Below are 20465 nucleotides of genomic sequence, written 5' to 3'. Positions count from 1 at the left end.
ACTTCATTTAGGTGGAATCTACTAACATACAAGAAATGACAGCCTTTTAAAATACCTTAATTATTTTTCATATCTCAAAAGTAATTGGTGTTCATTTGTATTAAATGCATATAAAAAAGAAACTGACTTGTAATTCTACCATGCAGAGAAAACCACTATTAACATTTAGATAATGTCCTTCCAGTGTTTTTTTCTAGGCATATATTCACATAATTTTATAATAGTGGCTCATTGTACTGTTCCCATTTTATTATAAAATCTACAAGACATTACAAAAGAAACTAAAGGATATTTCATGGTCATATGGTATTCTCTTTAATACCACTATCATAGTTTCTTTATTAATTCATTATTCTTAAATATCTAGATGACTTACAATTTTAAGTATTATAAATCACAACAGTTTACTTTCAATTCTACAGAAAGACTAAGAAGACCTGATTTGTAATGATGGAACAATAATTTGTTAAATGTTTCATCTTCCAAAGAAGCCTACTTGCTTTCGAGAAAAACTGCTTACACAGGGGAAATCTTTCTTAATGGATACAATTTTATTGATACAGAATACTAAAACCTAGAACTAATTTTATAATTTTTCTAGTCTTGTTTTGACTGTGTTCAAATAAAGCAATACTGTTCTTTTATATTAATTTTAATGGAAATTACAGAATAAGAGATAAACTTTCTTAAAAGCAAAAGTTTTCAGAAGAAATTAAGTATGACCTGTTTTTGTTTTCCTTTTAGGAAGACCTCTCTCTTTGCAAAAATCTCAGTGTTTTATATTTGTATGATAATCGTATTAGTCAAATTACTAACTTGAATTTTGCCACAAATTTGACTCACCTGTACCTACAAAACAATTGTATTTCATGTATAGAGAACCTCGGATCATTAAAGAAACTAGAAAAACTGTAAGTGCTTTCTTTAAGTAATGTAATTGTTTGTCATCATTACAGTAATATTTTTACATGCAGGTATTTCCATTATCTGTAGTCTTGTGGAACAGGCCACAATTTTAATTCTCTTTTAGTATTATTAGTACAAGCTAAGTTGTTTCCTATGTAATACAAGACAATTTGTATTGTATTAAGCTTGGTACACTTTTCTTTTGCTGGAAGTTGAGATGTCTTAAGGGCTAATAGGAATACCCCCCAAAAAATCTGTGTAGAGGCTCAAATGGTGAAAAAATTTCCATGGAACTCAAATGAGTTCTGTGCCTTTAAGAATCACATATCTCAAAAGGGCAGGGTCATAGAATTGGTAATGTTGATGTAGATTTTATTGTAAAAAGGCATTTACTGTGCCTTTAATAATTATAAGTAAGTAATGAAGACTGGTGGATCCAATTTCCCCAGATTGAAAAAACTGTCAGTGCTTCTCAAAATGTGGGCCAGGGGCCTTAAAATGGGGAGATAGGAGTAGAGTGGGAAATGCTGGGTTGCTTAGAGAGCCAAATCTGAATTTTGGGGGAATAGGCCCAGAAATCTTAATTTCTGAACCTACAGCCTAGGCCTTTCTTCTGCACCTATCTATGATAAGCATTGGCAGATAATTTAATAAGGACTATTCCAAGCCTCTCACTTAAGAAAAAATAAACTTACTTCCTAGACTAAATTATAAGAATCATATAGATAAATCTTTCATTGATTCAATATACAGAGAACATTCTGTATGTATAATTTTCACACAGCTCAATTATTTGTTATTATGTTTTTATTAGGTTTATAGACCATGATGTTTACAGAATGTCTATTTAAAATTATGTCTAATATTTTGCAGGTATCTGGGAGGCAATTCCATTACTGTCATAGAAGGTTTAGAAGGATTAGAAGGACTAAGAGAACTTCATGTTGAGAGTCAGAGGCTTCCCCTTGGAGAAAAGCTTCTGTTTGATCCAAGAACTCTTCATTCCCTGGCAGTAAGACCATATTTGAGTATTCTAACAAAGCATGTAGAGATTAACAGTTATCATGGAACAGGAAGGTGGTAAAGGGTTATTTGGACATTGTACATACTCTGAATAATTATAGGCCAACTGAGAGTTTATTTGAGGGCTAAAACTAATTTTTCCCATGTAATTTCTCAGAGACTCAACAGCTATAAAAAGGAGATAATGCCTGCTTCTGAGGCTATTGGAAGGATCAAAAGAAGGATGTTAAAAGGGTTATGTAAAGTATGAAACACTTACAGATGTTAGTTCACTCATAATTTGGACCTTGGTGATTGTCATGATACAAAAAGCCTAAGGAAATAGGAATGCACTTCAGGCAAATTCTAAACAACCTAGGGAATCACTACAATAAGTCGTTTTTTCGCTGAGTTCTGATTTGATTGTAGGTGGTGCCACATATGACTCTGATTCATCAGAAGCAAATAGGTATAGCAGTCCTGGGTTTGTTTGATGCTCCAGCTGTCTGTCACCTGACATCACAGGGAGGTGTCACAGCTAGATGAGAAGCTAGAGGGTGCCACAGAGGCTTGTGCTAACCATCAAAGCAGGATTTGTTAGAGATAAGCTACCTTCATCCTGGGCAAGGGCCACAAGTAGAGCATGGTTATTGTATTTACAGATTTCATTGGTTTTATTTTAGAAGGCCCAGAAACAGAGGGCAGAATAAGGTTTCTGAACCAAACAAATAACAATTAAGAGATAGTGCTTTACATTGGAAAAGAAAGAAGTGACTTACCATATTTTGCACACTACACACCCATGTTTTTGGCCCAAACTTTCAGGAAAAAAAACTTTTAATTTTTAAATTCAATTTTGTATTTATTTATATTACATACTTGGTTTTTGTATTATAAAGGAATTTTTAGCATTTATTTTTAACATATTATGGTACAAGAAATTTTATGTAACAAATAATTATAAAACACAAGAACAGATACAAGGTGTTTCAGGTACTACCCATGTAGAATGCATATCCTTATTTTCCCCTTAAAAATTTGGGCAAAAAGGTATGCATTATGCATGGCAAAATATGGTAACTTCTCTTGTTTCATTTTTTATTTTTGTTGTTTCGTTACAGTTGTCCCACCTTTTTGCCCCATTGCTCTCTCCTGCCCCCTCTGCCCCAGTCAATCCCCACCCCATTGTTGGTGCTCCTGAGTCCTCTACTCATGTTCCTTAACTTGCCCCTTCCCCTTCTTCCCCCATTATCCCTCTCTCCCCTCCCTTCTGGTCACTGTCAGTTTGTTTTTTATTTCCATGTCTCTGGTTCTAATTTGCTAATGTGTTTGTTTTATTGATTAGGTTCCACTTATGGGTGAGATCATATGGTATTTGTCTTTCACTGCCTGGTTTATTTCATTTAGCATAATGTTCTCCAGTTCCATCCATGCTGTTGCGAAAAATAGGGTAGTTTCTATCCTATCCCTTCTATCCTCCCTATAGAATGAACGGTGTCTCAGCTCAACCTCAACTGATCCAAGTAGATTGACCCCACTGTAGGGATGGCTAGTTTTACATCCATAAAACACCACTGAAAATATTTTTGCTTACTCAAGTTTTGCATAGTTTCAAGCATATTCTGAATTTCTAAATATAAGGCATAATTTTTAAAGCTGTTTTCAAATCTTAAAAAGTACCAGGAAGTATCATCTCTATCTTAGCTATGTGTGGATGCCTGGGTGGGTAGACTCCCTCTTAGTAGGGATTCCTGGGCCTTAGATTTTAAGATGGCTTTGATTTAGTGTGCTCTATTGTATATTTGTGTCCTCATTAACAGTTGAAATTCTTATTAGCTAATTATTATTCTAAGTTCTTCTGAACATATGGAATGTCAAGAGAAAACTATACAGAGAGATAAAGATAAAAATAAAAACCAGATATTCTTTAATTCTTGGTTAATGTTTTCTATTTAGAAAAACAAAGACAAAAACGATTTCTTCCTATGTAAGTACAAATTTTAGTGACCTTTAACACAAAATGATAATTTGCTTAAACTGAAGTATATTTTCTGCATTGTTATCATTTGCTAATTGGGTCATCTTTTTTCTTTCTTTGCTTCTTGATTCTTAGCTTCTTTTTTCTATAAATTTTTCTTATATCTTGATCAAACTTATGAAAAGTACTAAGTTATACCACAATTACTATAGTTTTAAACATCCCATCTGGAAAAAAAATATGACATAGAAACAAAATCTCCGTGGGTTTTTATTTTCTTGCCTAAGGAACAAAACAGCCTGAACTGATAAATATTAAAATTTTCATGGGTTAGGATTTCTAGTTCCTATATATTATACTTAAATAGGCTATTTACTAAAGCTAATTTAATTATTTTCTTACAGAAATCTCTCTCTATATTGAATATCAGCAACAATAATATTGATGACATAAGAGACTTAGAAATACTGGAGAATCTTAATCAGCTCATCGCAGTTGACAACCAGCTTCTGCATGTGAAGGTAGCGTAAAGAAAAATTAATTTAAAAATATTTACATGAAATTATGATTGAAATAACTATAAAATATATTACTTTAAAAGTGTCTAGATTTGTTCTAAAACTAGCTTAAGACTGTTTACTTCTTAATGTATTTATTTGCATAATTCTGCCCCTTTACCTCGTTTTACTTCTATATCCAATGCCTCCATCCTTCATCAATAGAAAAAAAATGTTTCTCTGAGAAGGAAGTCATGATTTTTATTTTCCATCAAATGTTTTCCTCTAAAGACTAGATTTCTTGCCCCTTACCACTGATCTCCCAATAAATGAGTTTCTAGTAACTGAGACTAGACCTGAACTCTCTCCTGGCTACTCCTTCTTGGGGAAGCACCTGGATATTGAACTTATTTTAATTTGCACTAGCTATATTAATGTCATGTTATATCATGCCATATTCATTCAAATACTCATTCATTCAAATACATATTGGTCACCTACAGATTTGTCAGGCACTGTACTATTCTGAATGGAACAGAGGAAGGAAGGATACAATCCCAGAGCTCAAAAAACCCATTGGCAACAAGTAATGAGACTATAATGTAATTCTACTTTACATTATAAGTACTCTGGTAGCACTAACTCAGCCTGGAGCTAAGGAGGGCCACCTGGAAACTGTCATCTGTGAACTGAGCCATTGCCATGACTTCACAGCTTCTGGCTTGGTAATGAGGTGGGCTGTGGTATAATTTGCACAGAACCATAAGAGAAAGAACGGGCTTATATTCCTTCCATACACAGCACTCTTGTTTTCCAAATTACTTCCAGGCAGTTTTCTGCTGACCCTAAAATTCAAACCTATCACCTGGTGCATCCCATAACTACTGTAAAGAGTAAATAACTATCAAAATAAGCATTAATGCCTTATGGTAAAGGAATTCCTGAAAATATCCAAAATACCATTGAACAATCACAGTTGATGTTTAAAATAAAAAGCCCAATAAGAAAGCCTGACTCAATTGTTTCAACTTACAATATGAAGGATTCCAAGAGTTTATGGAATAAATTCTGCAATGAAAAATATTTTAAATTTTAGAAAGCTCTTCTAAAATTTTTAAATTGGGCATTTTGTATTCACCAGAATTATTTAGTTTTCCTGTGATTTTACAGTATTTTCACCAGTAATGTGATTTTGTGATTGACATATTATACATGTCATCCTACATCCAGGCTCTGGCACCTGGAGTTTAGGTCATTGATTAAGTAGAGAAGACCTAAACTGTATGCACTGTTTCACTTTCACACCATTGGAAATGGGAACAGAATGGCCAAGCACAGAAGCTCACCTTTCCTGGGGAGAGAATGGTGGAGAGTTCTAATATCCCAAATTGTCATCAGTTTTAAGTATAGGATAAGTATTTTCCCTAAATGTTTTTGTAAGCCCAGGTTCTATGCACAGTGCTTGGCAAATAAATGTCCAGTAAAAAATAGTAAATAAATATATCTTGAAAAATCAGGTTAGTTGTTAACTATCATAATTATTAAGATTCATTTCAATTATCATCATTACTTTTAAAGTCTTATTCTATTATGCTTTTAACTCTGAACAGAAAAGGAGAGTCTGATAACAGGATAAAAATGCTAGATTTCCTGAGAGACATTAAAACCAAGCTATTTTGCCTACAACAATTATTCTTAAGCCCTGTTAATAATGCATAATCAGGATTAATGTATAACCAAAATAAATACCTTCATTATTGCTGATTATTCAGCCTAATGATAGATGTCTAAGTGACCAAATCTTTATTATTAAGACTTAACTCTATCTGACCTCCCTTGTATACCTTATCCTGAACCTCTCATCAACTTGATCTATTCAAAAATATTTCTTATATTTTTGTTATGATATATTATTGTATTATGTGTGCCGGGCACTGTTCTAGACCCTTGGAGAAACATGTCCTAGGCACTGGGGATACAATGACAAAAATGACAAATTCTCTATCCTCAAGGAGCTTACATTACAGTGAGACAGGGGAGGAAAAAGTCAGGAAAAAATAAGCTGTGAAGATTGTGAGACGTGCTATGAAGGAATTACACAGTATGACACAATAGAACAATCAGGTTATCAAGAAAGGCCTCTAAGCAAATGACATTTATGATGAGATCTAAAGGATGAAAAAGAAGAAATCTGTACAGAAAGCTAGGGAAGGAACATGCCAGGCATAGGGAACAAAAGATGAGTCCAAAGAAAGCTTAAAGTGTCCAAAGAACAACAACAAAAAAAGGCCAGTTTACTGTAATAGCAACCCCAGTGCCTTGCTCAGTTTCTGAAATGCTATAGGTGCTCAATACGTAATAGTTGAATAAATAAAGTCAACAACATGAGATTAGAATGGAAGGTATAGGAGCCAGACCATAAAGATCCTTTTAGGAGTAGTATGAGGAGATGGCTGCTTGGGGATGAAAAGGAGTGAATGGATTGCAGGTAGACTTCTGGGTTAAACCCACAAAACATGCTTATGTGTAGGATGTGTTGGAATAATGAAAAGAGAAGAATCAAGGATGACTCCTAGCTTTTTGTGTGAGGACCTGGGGATAGAGCAGTAGCCTTTATAAATTGGGGAATACAGGGAAGGAATAAAATAATTCATTCTGTTGAGATACCCATAGGACATTGACATGGATATGCCAAGTAGGCATATGGACTTCAAAGGAGAAGTAGATTGGAAATTTTGGGAGTCAACAGCATTTACATGATATTTAGAACCATGCACCTGGATAAAAGAAAGCAGAGATAATAAATGAGGCCAAGATCAAGCACAGAAATACTCCAATATTCAGAGACCATTTAGATGAGGAGGCACCAGGAGTCAGTAATGTAAGAAAAGAGAAAAAAGAAGTTCAAGAAAAAGGGAGAGGCCACTTGCACTGAATGCTGTTGAGTGGTAGACTTGAAGGCAAATAAGAGGTTAACAAATGCATTGGACTTAACAATCAGACTACGTCTGGTCAAGTATCACTTACTATGCACATTTCAGAACAGAGTGTGCCTTGGCAAGGATTTGCAATATTTTTCTTCTACCTAAAGCCACATGAACATATGAGAAACTTTCTTGTTATGGTTTCAGAAACTATAACAATATTTCATGAAGTATTTTCCCACACCTGAAATTTCAGTATATAAACTAAAAACAAAGAGAAGGGGAAATTAAAAGACTATGTGCATATAATACTTTAAAAACAAAGTTACAGGGGACAAGTTTAATTTGTGAAGTAGAACCAGTGGCTCAAAAATCACAGCAGAGGGCAATGCTGAAAATGGGCATTTAGTGAAAGACAATACTAAAATGTTAGATGTTTTCCTCTTCTTATACACACAAACCAGACTTTACTCTTAAAACTCTTCCTGTGTGGCTTAAAAACCTTGGACAAGACATTAAAGAAATCCTCTCTAGGTAAACTGACCAGCCCAAGAGAAAACATCTCCCAATTCAGACATTTAAATAGTCCATAGGGAAAATATCAGCAGCATACCCATTGCCCTACACTGAGATGAACCAGTTAGTAAGCCCATCCTTCACAGAGGTCTCATTTACTTTCATGAAAGAACAGTTATCTCAGATCACTAAACATCTGAAAGCTTCTAAAATCAAAGAAAGAAACAAACAAAAACAAAAAATTCTGAAGAAACAGGTAATATGGCAACAGAAAAACAAAAACTTTAACAAATTTCACTGTAATTAATTTATTAAGAGCAATGATTCTATAACCCTTAAGTAAAAACAAAAGTTTCTTTTTTAAAAAAAAGGAATATTAAATGAATGTGAGGACTTAGAAATTTAAAATAAAGTTAAATATCCAATATAAAGCTTAAACGATAAAATTGGGTAAGCATCCCAGAAAGAAAAAGAGAAAGAATGAAAATAAGCAAGTAAAAAAGAAACAGATCATTAATCCAGGATATCCAATATATAACTAATAAGAGTACAAGAATGAGGAACTAGGGAAGTAAAATTATGCTTAAAATAGTATAATGGGCCATGATGTATTAAACAAGACAAGAATCATATCCCCCTCAAAAAAAATAGTAAGTTAGACAAAATACATGAAACAGCTTTTTCAGACGTTATACAGGACTGTGATCCCTAGGAGAAAGAAAACAAACAAGGTGAGCTCTCTAATTATCCCAGCTTCCTGCCTGAAGGCACTTTCCAGACCATAGTCCAGGGCGGGAAATAGCAAACAAGAGCCATGAAAATGTAAATCATAACTGGAGAAAAGTCAGTCAAGAAAAAACATCTAGAAATAACATGACATAGAGGATGGAATTAGAAGACAGGACTTTAAAAAAAAAAACTATTATCAATATGCTCTAGAATTTAAAGAAAGCATGAACACAAACAGAAAAGAAGTGGAAGATAGAGAAAAGGTAACTTCTGGAGCTGAAAAGTATATCTAAAATTAAAATTAGTTGGATGGGATTAAAAGATTAGACATTGCAGAAGAAAAGATCAGAGAATTCAAAGACATAGCATTAAAATTATCAAAACTGAGGTGCAGAAAGAAAAAAAAACACTAAAAAATTAGCAGAGCCTCAATGACTTATGGAATATTACAAGCATCAAAATATGTAGTAATGAAGCCCTAGGGGTAGTAGGAACAAAGCTAGGGACTGAATGTCTGTGTACCTCCAAAATTCATAGGTTGAAGCCAATCCCCAATGTGATGATATTTGGAGGTGGGACATTTGGGAGATAATTACATCATGAGGTCCTTATAAGAAGAGAAAGAGACAAGAACTCTATCTCTCTGTCAGCCATGTGAGGATATGGTGAGAAGATAGGTGTCTGTAAATCAGGGAGACTGTTCCCACCAGACCACAATATCTGCCAGCACTTTGATCTTGGATTACCCAGCCTTCAGAACTGTAAGAAATAAATGTTTCTTTTTAAAGCCACACAGTCTATGGTATTCTATTATGGCAGCCCAAACTGACTAAGACGGGGGCAGAAAATATCTTTGAAGGAATAGTGGCCTAGAGGTACCCCAGGTAGTCAAAACGTTCTTGAAAAAGAACAAAGTTAGAGCATTCACACTTTCCTATTTCAAAACTTATTACAAATCTACAGTAACCAAGACACTGGCACTATCATAAGTATAGACATACAGATCAATGGAATGAGACTGAGAATCCAGAGATAAACCCTCACTTTAATGAATTGATTTTTCACAAGGGTGCCAAAGACAAACCAATGAGGAAAAATAATTTTTCCAATAAATGGTGCTGAGATATTTGGATAGCTACATGAAAAAGAATCAAGTTGGATACTTTTTAAATAACATAAACAAAAATCAATTCATAATTGTTTTATGGGACATTTACACAATGGAATACTACTCTAACAAGCAAAACAAAGACAGACTCATAGAGAGCAGTATGACAGCTATGGTGAGGGGTTAGGGGGTGGAGGAATAGACAAAAAGGAAAAAGGACTCATGGACATGGACAACATGATTGCGGGGTGGGAGGGTATAAGGGGGATAAATGGTAATGAAAAAAATACAGTAAGAAAGTCTAAAACAGAAATAATAATAAAAAAGATATTTGATATAAAAAATCAATTCAAAATGGATCAGAGACTTAAATGTAAAAAGTTCAAGCTATAAAACTCTTAGGGGAAAACATAGGGATAAATCTTTATCCTTGAATATAGATAAAGACCTTGAATTAGAGAAAGCCTTCTTAGATGTAACACCAAAAGCATAAGGGAAAAAAGATGAATTAAACTTCAACAAAATTAAAAATTTTTATGCTTCAGATACCATTAAGAAAATGAAAAAGACAAGCCAGAGACTGGGAAAAATGCAAGATGAAATTACCATATGATTCAGCAATCACATATACTTTATGCAAATCTTTATAGTTAACTTTATTTGTAATTTTGAGACAGTCAAATTTCCCTCAAATGGGAAATAGATAAATAAACTGTATTTATACTGTGGAGTATCACTCAGCAATAAGAAGCAATGAACTACTGATGCACACAACAGCATGAACAAATTTAACAAAACATTATACTGAGCAAAATAAGCCAGACAAAAAGGAGTATATACTATATGATTCCATTTAAATGAAACACTTGAAAAAGAAATGTATATAGTAACAGCAGATCAATGATGGCTAGAGGGGAGGCTGATTGGAAAGGGCCATGAATGAATCTTTTGGGATGATGAAAACCTGGCTTGGTTTGGTTATGGTGGCTGTTCTATGGGTGTATATGGTTTAGTCACTTAATGAATACATTTTGTTGTATATAAATTACAACTCAATAAAGTTAACTTTAAAATATTAGAAAAAATTTTCAGAGCTGAGTTTTCTGATTCAAACTGTCTCCAAATGCCAGCACAATGGATAAAAACTGACCTCACCCAGGTCCATCCTTAAAAGTTTTAGGACACTAGGAATAAAGAGCTCCTAATGTCTTCTACAGAGGAAAAGAGAGTACAAAAAGCCAGGAATCAAAATGCAATCAGGATTATCAGGCTTTTCAATCTGGAACACAGTAGAATAATGCCTTCAAATTTTCAAGGTAAAAATAGTCTTGATCTAGAATTATATACTTAGTCAATTTTTAAATTTTTAAACATGCAAGCTCTCAAAAAAATTTACACCCCACATGCACTTCCTCAGGCAGCTCTTAGAAAACGTGCTCCTGCTAAACAGGAGAGAAAACTACGACAAGGGAAGGATGGCATCTAGGAAATATGAAAAAGACTAACAAAATTCCCAGAATGAATTTGAAGGGAGTTTGAAGTGAAGAATTGTCCTGGGACAGCCTCTACCAGCCCAGGTTGCAGGAGGCTGAGTTGATGAGAAATATATAGAAAACTAAGCAAATAAATAACCAATCAATTTTTAACTCCAGAGAAAATAAGATGCAATCATAGTGCGTTATGTGGTTTAGCGATGAATAATATTTAAGTGAGCTTAATAATAGTGAATATTAGTTGTAATTGCTAATAATTATTCATTAATATTCACAATTTTAGTAAGACTATCAACAAAATGGGGGAAGAGAAGTATAGGCTTTGTAGTAGTACTTATGAGAATTAAATTATCATCTACCTAGTAGGAATTCAGTAGATAAACATCTAAGATTTAAAAATCAATAGATAGCCATTGTTATTTAGCATTGTGGGCATAAGCATGTATAGAAATAGCTGAAAAGTTGAAAGTCATTTTGTTATAAGCCTTACTTTTTAAGCTTTATTATAAACCATGTGGTCTTATTTAATTTTGATTTTTTTAACTGTGTTGTTGCTTTGCTTTTAAAAAATCTAATTAAAAAAAGAGTGATTGGTTGGTAGGGAATAACTGATTAATATAATTCTGTTATCATATATCACTATATCCCCCATTAGTCTGAGAGCCTTTAAGAGCAAGGAATTTTTGTTGACATCAGGATTCCCTAGAACTCAGCTCTGTGCCTGGTACATAGTAGACACCTACTGCATGTTTATAGAAATAATGAATGCAGGAAAAATGAAAAATATTCAACTATCTGGGGAAGGAATGCAAACCATCCAACAAGTTCCAGAGGTCAGCATATGCCAAAAGTTGCTTGTCCCTTCCATTGGAGAAGATATCCAGGGAATGAGGATGAAATCTCATGTTCCTTTACTCCTGGTAAGAAGACACAGCAGTTAAACAGGCCTAGATATGGTTCCTTAGAAGTCTGAATGTAGACCTTTCTGGGGTTCACTTGAAATGTGGTTTTGAGGTCCATTTTACATTATCCTCTGAAGGCTTAATCAAAGGCCATAAGGCCATGTTGAAGTTTAGCATCATAATATTAACTTGTTTCTCCGTATATATTCCTGGGGTCAGATCTCCATTTTTTGGCTTTAATTTTCCCATTATTTATGTTCATTGATCAAAGTTGCCCAGAAGCTACTGACATCAAACCCCAAGCCATGGAAAGAAAGCTCAGCATACCATATACATAATAAGGTCACTGACATCCATCCTAAGAGACTTCAGCAACCGACAGCTTTGTGCCATAGGGAAAAAGAAGTGGACATCATTAAAGAATCCTCACAAAACCACTGTAATTACCCAAGGTTTTTAGCATTGGAGCAGCTGCTTTGATATGAACAACCATAGGTTCCTCAAATGCACCTACAGAAAATACATGAAATAAGATAATAATGAAAAAATAATAGTCCCTCAGATGCTTAAAAAACCTTGAATCTTCAAATCAAAATTCTGATTTGAGCAGTGAGAAAGATATTTAAGAAAAATTAAAAAGAATACAAATAACAAGGAAAAGTACTGCCATGGCAACCGAAATCCTAGAGCTCTGTGGAAGGAATAAGAAAAGGAAAAGAAAAAATAGAAAAGGGTCCCTGGGAAATATTAACCTTCCCAAATGATACCCGTGGCCCAGCCTAGAGCTACAGCAGGGTGGCTACCTTAGAGGCAGAGGCACAGGATAAGGACCTGCAAAAAGCTGGGTGGCCTAGTGGCTTCTGTCTTTCCTGCTGTTTTGGATTACAATCCTTTTCCTCTCACTTCTACAGACCCACATCTGCCAAGAACAACTGTCTCCACGATCCTCTAACCCTACCCTTATCTCTCCTACTCCCTAGTCCAAAACTGGTCCTAGGCAGAGACTTGGGGCAGTAGAGGGAAAAGTGAATAGAAGAGGAAATGAAAGAAAAGATAAATCCTGTCTTTTTCTTTCTATGTATGCAGTCCCTCTAAGCAAATTTTTCAAAAACAGTTTTATATAATTTTTCCTTTATAATTCCTGTCCTGCTTCTAACCTAAGATCCATGCATTCATTCATTTCTCCTTATCTTTCCACTCCTGGAGACAGAACGAGAAATAGACTCTCCTTATCTCTCCATGAGTCCATTTCTCCTTCTGTCTCCTTATCTAACCTACCTTGTGGCAACACTTGCTAGACAAGTTGGGAGATAGTAGTGAACAAAAATAGAAATAGTCTCTGGCCTTAAAGAGCTCTCAGCATTGAAAGGAAGAAAAACATTAAGCACAAAATTAGCCAAAAACAAATGTAAACATGCACCTGTCACATGTAATACAAAGTAGAAGTATGTGGCTCTGAGAGGCTATAATAGGAGGATTCGCCTTAGTTAGGGAGCTCAGTGACAGCTTCCCTTAGGAAAGGATTGCTGAGCTGCTCTCTGAAAGAGAAGGGCTTACCAGGTAAACAGAATAACACGTGCTATGGCCCTGAGTCAGGTGAGAGCATAGTGAAAATGAGGAATAGAAAACAAGAGAGAGTAAAGGTGAACATAGGTAGAAGTTGCATAGGTCATGATAGGGAAGTTTGTCTTTATTCTAAGAACAATGGGGAGCCCGTAAAGGTGTTTAAGTCTGGGGTGAAGTAATCATAAATAAGCATTTTGAAAAGATCAGAATGGCTACAGTGTAGAGAATAGATTGGAAGAGGTGAGGCTAGTTAGGAAGTGAGAGAAGGTGAAAACTTGTATAGGGTCGGAGTAAAAATGAAGTGAGCAAACAGATCTCACTTCAGGAAGTAAAGTAGACAGGACTTGGTGGTGATATGAGAAATATAAAAGGGGGAGAAGTCAAGAGTCACGTTTTTGCCTTGCACAATGGAAAACAGGAAGCTCAAGAGTCAGGTTTGGGGAAGAGGGAGAAGATCATGAGTTTTGGTCCAATTTGAGGTGCCTTTAAAATATTCCATAGCATATATCAGGTAGACAATTGGATATATAAGGTCAGAGCTCAGTGGACAGTAGAATGTTGAATTCTTTGAGAAATTGGTTAAGTGGTCACTGAAACTGCCATTATGGATGACACTACCTAGATATAGGAGAAGTATGATGAAATAAATGCTTACTGCAGCATTCCACAAAATCTGATTCTTCTCACGTATAGATGATCCTTCCTCCCTTGGTGTAATAGATGTTTTACAATTGTCATCAATGTAGATATTCTTTTTTGTAAAGTGTCTGCATATGAGTGAAGAATATAGTGGGTTAAAATAGAGCCATATTATTTTGAATTCAAATAAATTCCTATGCTGATAGAAAAAGAAAAATATAGTGGGTTATTGGAGAAAAACACTTTTTTGCCATGATTTTATATACATTCTGCTGTAAAAAACAACACTGAAAAGAATAAATGTAGATTACATAAAAGGAAGAAAGTAAACTGATCCCTGATGTCTGCTGCAAGGACACCTGATCCTGCTCCCACTCCTGCTCCCCAGAGGGAGCGCTACTGCTTAGGAAACATGGAGAGGCATTGTGGGAGGTTTTATAGCACCACACAGTCTTTGGGCATTTTCCTCTATTAAATAGGTTGTTTTATGCCCTATTCAGGCAACAGCCCACCAGGTATAGCACTGTTTTTTTATGTATTCTCTGTTCTCAAAAACAGCTTTTGGAAAACAGCCTGTTTATGTATTAGGAATTCCTGTGATCAGAGATTTGTTACTTGTGGGGTCAGAGATTCATGAAGATCCAAGGAGCCTGTAGAATGTGTGGAATCACAAAGCCATAATGGGAGCAGTCAGTAGGGTATGTGCTCCAAAGACTTGAGACTGAGAAAGTCTGAGACTGGCAATGTGATAAGGTGATACATGATAGGGTTAGAAGTGCCTGTTCAGAAGCCCCAGGCTGCAGGAGTACCGAATGACTGAGAAAGCAGAGGCAGTGACCTGGACTCTTATAACTCCAAATGTGGTCCTAGGACCCAGCATCAGCCTCAGAAATGCAGAATCTCAGCTTCTGCCCCAGACATAAAAAATTAGAAACTGTATTTAAAACAGATCCCTAGGTGATTTCTTAAGCACATAAATTCTGAGAAGCACTGATGTGGACTACTCTTTCAAGAAGTATAGTGATGGTAGGTAAGAAACCCAGAGGAAAGGGCAAGATTAGAAATGGAAATGCAAGAGAAAGAGGATCCCAAGAGCAGGAGGCCTGTGGAAAAGGACAAGGGATAGAGAGAACCAATTACTTTGGGAAAAGAGGTAGGACACTTTCTTGATTGAGAAAAATGAGAAAGAGGAAAGAAAGAGGAAGTGTGAGATCAAAGGTGGATAAATGAGAAAACTCTGGGTGAATGAACCAGTTCTCCCCAATAAAATTGATGGCAAAGTCAAATCCTGAGGAGGAGGAGGAGGAGAAGGAGAGGTTAGGCCTAACAATACTCCATAGATTAGACCTTTCTTTAACTCCCAGTGCTCTCATTTAAGTGACATTTAATTTGGTTAAAATGTCTTAGCATTTTTTTCTGTAGTTCCTTTAAATGCTTCAATGTATTAAAATATTAAATACTCTAATGACCATTTAAAATAAAACTTTGCCTATCTCCAAGTAGTTGAATGAGCCATGAACTTCAATAGGGCCAACATTACATAGCTTGCTGACATTATTAAGTCAAATAAATATGGGTACAAAAATGTGTAAAAACATGAAAGAACAAAAAATGTTAAATTTATACCTACAGTTTTTATGTCTGCAAATTTCGCTAAATAAATAAAATGATCTGAAAAAGTTGATCCCACGCTCAGATATATCAGTGATTTACTTCATTGGTTTTCTGATGACCATTTATCATGAGGTAAAGCATCTTCAGAATGAGTGGTGGAAATAAAAAACTTGACATGTTTGCCTCCTATATAAACTAAATGTTTGATTTTATAAGACACAGACGAACAAACCACTATGGCCTGTCATGTTTTTCCAGTTTCTAATTTATTCAACCTCTGCTCAATATTGATCCTGACAAGCAGAGTAACCTGAAGATAAATTTATTCACTCCACAGTTTAGTCAGAAACAAGCCCAAAATTATAGATTTTCCCAGGCAGATGATGACAGGCAGTCAGAGGGATGACAAATGGCTGTCTTTAGATTTAGTTAGGGACAGTTGGGCCAGACGTTTCCGATAAAGATTGGAGCATACTGGTCAAATACAGGTTCATCAGTGGTCATCATTAATTGTAGAGCGAGCATTTGGCAGTGCTGCAGGCACCCATACAGGAGCGCCGAGCCAGCCTTGCATGGGAAACAGAATTGGCTCCCCAGGACTTTGCAGCACTCCTCTAAGTGATAGCATGACATGATCATTTATCAAACAGAGACTGTCCAGAAAAGTGTCTGCTCCCTTTAGTAACTTATTGAAGGGCAGGAAAGTGAAAGCATTTTATTAAAGACAGGAAGGCAATGAACAACCAGAGCGTATCCAAAGGGTAATCATATTTCAGCACAGGATTATTTTAGTCTTAAATAAACATGCACTGGAGGGAATATGTCGAGGGTCATTTATCAAGTGAGGAACAATTAACAAAACTGCACAGGACTCTTATCTATATAAATGTAAAGTTCTCTTATTGTTACTATTATTTAACTTTTGGATGAAGGAGCATCTTATTCAACACTAAAAAAAATGTAATGCACAATTCTTTCCTTACATTTTTTTACAGACTAAGAAAAATACAGAGAAAATCTCACATAAAATAATTATGGCTGTATCAAAGTTAAATAAATGCTGTAGAGAGAGCATTATCCAGGGTTCAGGACTGAAGGATGAAGTTATAATTTATAACATTTTATAAGTTAACTACATGTCAGTTGGTCAGGAGTTTATTCTTTATTAAACAATTTTTGCTCTCTGTTGACCAAAATGAAGAAAATCAATTAGCTGAGGGGTGGAAGGATAGGCAAAGAGGCAAAGAATTAACACATTTATTATTACCTGTTTTGTTCCAGGCATTTATATGCCATGGCAACTAATCCTAATTATCCTCCTTTATAAAGGAGGACCCAGACTTCCTAAGGTCAAAGAGTAAGCAGTGGTGCCAGAAGTTTGGGATTGCCTGCCTTTTTTTTTCTTTAACAATTTCTATTTTTCACATAAATTATTTATTTGGATACCATAGACTGCAGTCTAGCACAAAATTTAGTCCATGATTCAATAAGTTTTTGTTTTTGTTTTATTTTGTTTTGTTTTTGAATAATGAAGTAGGCAGAACTGGAAATACTTTTACCACTTCATGTAGGAAAACATCAGTCTCTCGAAGATTAAGGGACCTACCAGGAATTCTGCAGTGGGTCCCAGATATCCAGCTGTCCTTATAATTATTCCCCAAAGACAGCATTTCTTCCTGTAGATGCAGGCATATATCTGCATGTCCCAGATTTGTTACCTTCACGATATGAGAGAGTTTTGTGGAGAGAGAAATATATTATATTTTTTTAATTCTCACCTGAGGATATGCTTATTGATTTTAGAGAGAAGGGAAGGGAGGAAGAGAGAGAGGGAGAGAAACATTGATGTGAGAGAGAAACATCTATTGGTTGCCTCCCATATGCAACCCTGGGATGAACCCATAACCTAGGCATGTGCCCTGACTGGGAATTGAACCCATGAGCTTCCTGTTTACAGAATGATGCTTCAACCAACTCAGCCACACCAGCTAGGGTGTGGAGATTATTAATATGTGGAGGGGAACAGATATCAACCCTTCATAGAACAAAAAAAGTTTTCTGAAATCTAAAGAATAAATGAAGTCTTATAAGAAACTTTTCCAAAAATGAAACAATAAAGTATCTAACTAACAATAAACATGGTTCAATAAAAAAATAAGATGGAAGGTATAAATAGGTTAAATAGGTCTACTAGGCTAAGAGGTATCAAGTTTGGAGGTGAGGAAATAATATAGGGAGGAAAATTACCAGGCAATATATTCTCAATTACTTTCAGCTTTGCAATTAAACATGTTTGAATTAACCTGTAATTTGTGTTTCTTAATCTTCCCTTATACTTTATGATAATTTTGGTCTTGGCTTGAGGAAAACAAATAGAAAATTCATAGGTGCTTGAGTGCTGCTATGCCCTCTTCAATTTTTATTAACTTTGTGATGCTTACCACCACATTCTAAGGAGTAACCCCCAGATATGTACAAGATCACATATCTGGCAGTGCTCTAAAAACCAGAAATATCTTCACAGAATTAATCATCAACATTTATTTTTATTAGCAGCAAAATATTTGTTTTAAAGTAGTGTTTTTGCCCTAGTGAAGGTAGTTTTCCTTTCCTTTATTTTTTTGCCTATGGCCATTGAATTTTATAAAATCAATTGAAGGCTACAGAGTAGAAAAACAGTTTTTGCATTGCTTGATTTGAGCAATTCATTACAGATTAAACTTACCTGACTTTAAAAATTAAGAACATAAATTTGGGATACATATGAGAAATATTCCAAGTATATTTCATTTCCATTAAATAGCTAAAATAAAACATACATATTTAAAAATGAAGAAGGGGAGAAAGTGAGGAAAGGAATGATAAAAATTAAAAAACTGAGGCATTGAAGAAAAGGATAGTGACAATGGAAAAAGAAAACCTAAATAGAGAGAAAGAGGAAGTAAGAGGGGAAACTAAGTGAGCTGGTTCCTAAATGCCATTAACCATTTTTCTCACATTCATTTGGATTGTAGACCATGGAATAACTTATTCCTTGAAATATAAATTAGCTAGTTTTCTTGCAAGCTATAAAAACACACAAATGTTTATAATATATGTAAAACAAAATGACAGTTTGTCATTTAATTGGCATGTGGGTTTTTAAAACCCACAATTAAAAAAAAAACCCTTATGCTCAAAAAAGTAGACTAGAAGGATATATGACCACATATTGAAAGTGATATTTGGGTGATAAGCATGCAAGTGATTCTTTTCCTATTTTCCTTTTGGTATTTTTACAGATTTTTAAAATGAATATGCATTCTTTATAAAATAAAAAGCACATATATATATATATATATATATATATATGTATTCCCTTGCAACATCAATATACTGCTTACCACTTAATTGCCTTAATCTAGAAACTTCCATAAACTCCACTAAGAATAGGTTATCTTCGGTAAGATGGATGGTCAGAGGAACAAAAGTTTTTTTCAGGTTGGGTCCATTTAAGGGACTGTGACAAAGACAGTTCCATGGCCCCTGACTCAGGCCCACTTTCTGCTTTCTCTTTAGCCCCCTCTATGATTATATAGATCATTTTATCCCGAAACAATTTATGGTACACCTTCTAAGTATCTGGCTCCGAGCCAGAATGCCACAAAAAGCAGTAATTACCTTTATAAACAGTTAACTGAATGAAAGAAATACTGAAAATCATGATATATTTGTGTCTTTTTCTTCTATAATTATAGGATTTGGAATATTTACTGACCAAGTTGATGAAGCTGTGGAAAATGGATCTAAATGGAAATCCTGTTTGTCTCCAACCAAAATACAGAGACAGATTGATATTGGTCTCCAAATCACTGGGTACATACTTATATTATATTAATATCATTTTCTTAGAGAAAGAGACCTGGTTCATTTTTAGTTAATTTATCAGCATGCCTTCAGAAATATAACATGACATCTGGATCTACAAAAATAGTGAACTTTAAATTTGATATTTTTTAATAACAGCAAAAGTTAAAATTGAGAAATAAAACAAAAATATCTGCTGTCCACAAATAATTCATCGAGGCACCAGACATTCTTTCTTTAAAAAAGAAAATGTGGCTGTTACCAAAAAAATGGTTAGTCATGGATGTATAGAACTTGCTCACATTTTTGTCAAACTTCCACGGACACAAATCCTCTACAAATCCTGAGACTCTATCTCTTGATTCTGTAGATAAAGTTGATCAAGGTTTTCACTGCTGACATTTGCCAAATGGTACCCTAAAAACATACAGGAGTCTCTTTCATTTGAAAATAGAGCTGGGTGGGGAGACCTTTATGAGACCCTTCCAAATAATAACATTCCTGAATATGCACTATGTGGGGGGAACGGCCCAGTACAGGGGGTAAGTTATACAGCATCAGAGAAACAAACACTGCCCTCTCACAAAAGAGATTCATGAGCTGGTTTCCTCTATCAGAACTTCTGTGACATGGTTATAAAAACTAATATATGGCAAAACTATTTCAAAGCTCATAGCTGTAGAAAACCTTGATTCATCATGATGCTAGTGTGGTGATTCTCTTGGAGGAGAAAGACATTGACAAA

General features: G+C 34.9%; 1 protein-coding gene across 1 annotated transcript in view; it reads left to right on the top strand.

The window, feature by feature from the left end:
- The window catches only part of PPP1R42 (protein phosphatase 1 regulatory subunit 42), a 42140-nt gene that overhangs the window by 5939 nt on the left and 15736 nt on the right, over nt 1–20465 (top strand). The window contains 4 exon segments of the mRNA XM_028534006.2: nt 745–911; nt 1780–1918; nt 4291–4407; nt 19612–19729. Coding sequence (XP_028389807.2) covers nt 745–911; nt 1780–1918; nt 4291–4407; nt 19612–19729 — 541 coding nt within the window.

Source organism: Phyllostomus discolor, chromosome 7, assembly GCF_004126475.2.
Source record: "Phyllostomus discolor isolate MPI-MPIP mPhyDis1 chromosome 7, mPhyDis1.pri.v3, whole genome shotgun sequence".
Classification (NCBI taxonomy): Eukaryota; Metazoa; Chordata; class Mammalia; order Chiroptera; family Phyllostomidae; genus Phyllostomus; species Phyllostomus discolor.
The sequence above is the reverse complement of the archived record's forward strand: the minus strand, read 5'-3'. Positions and strand labels throughout refer to the sequence as shown.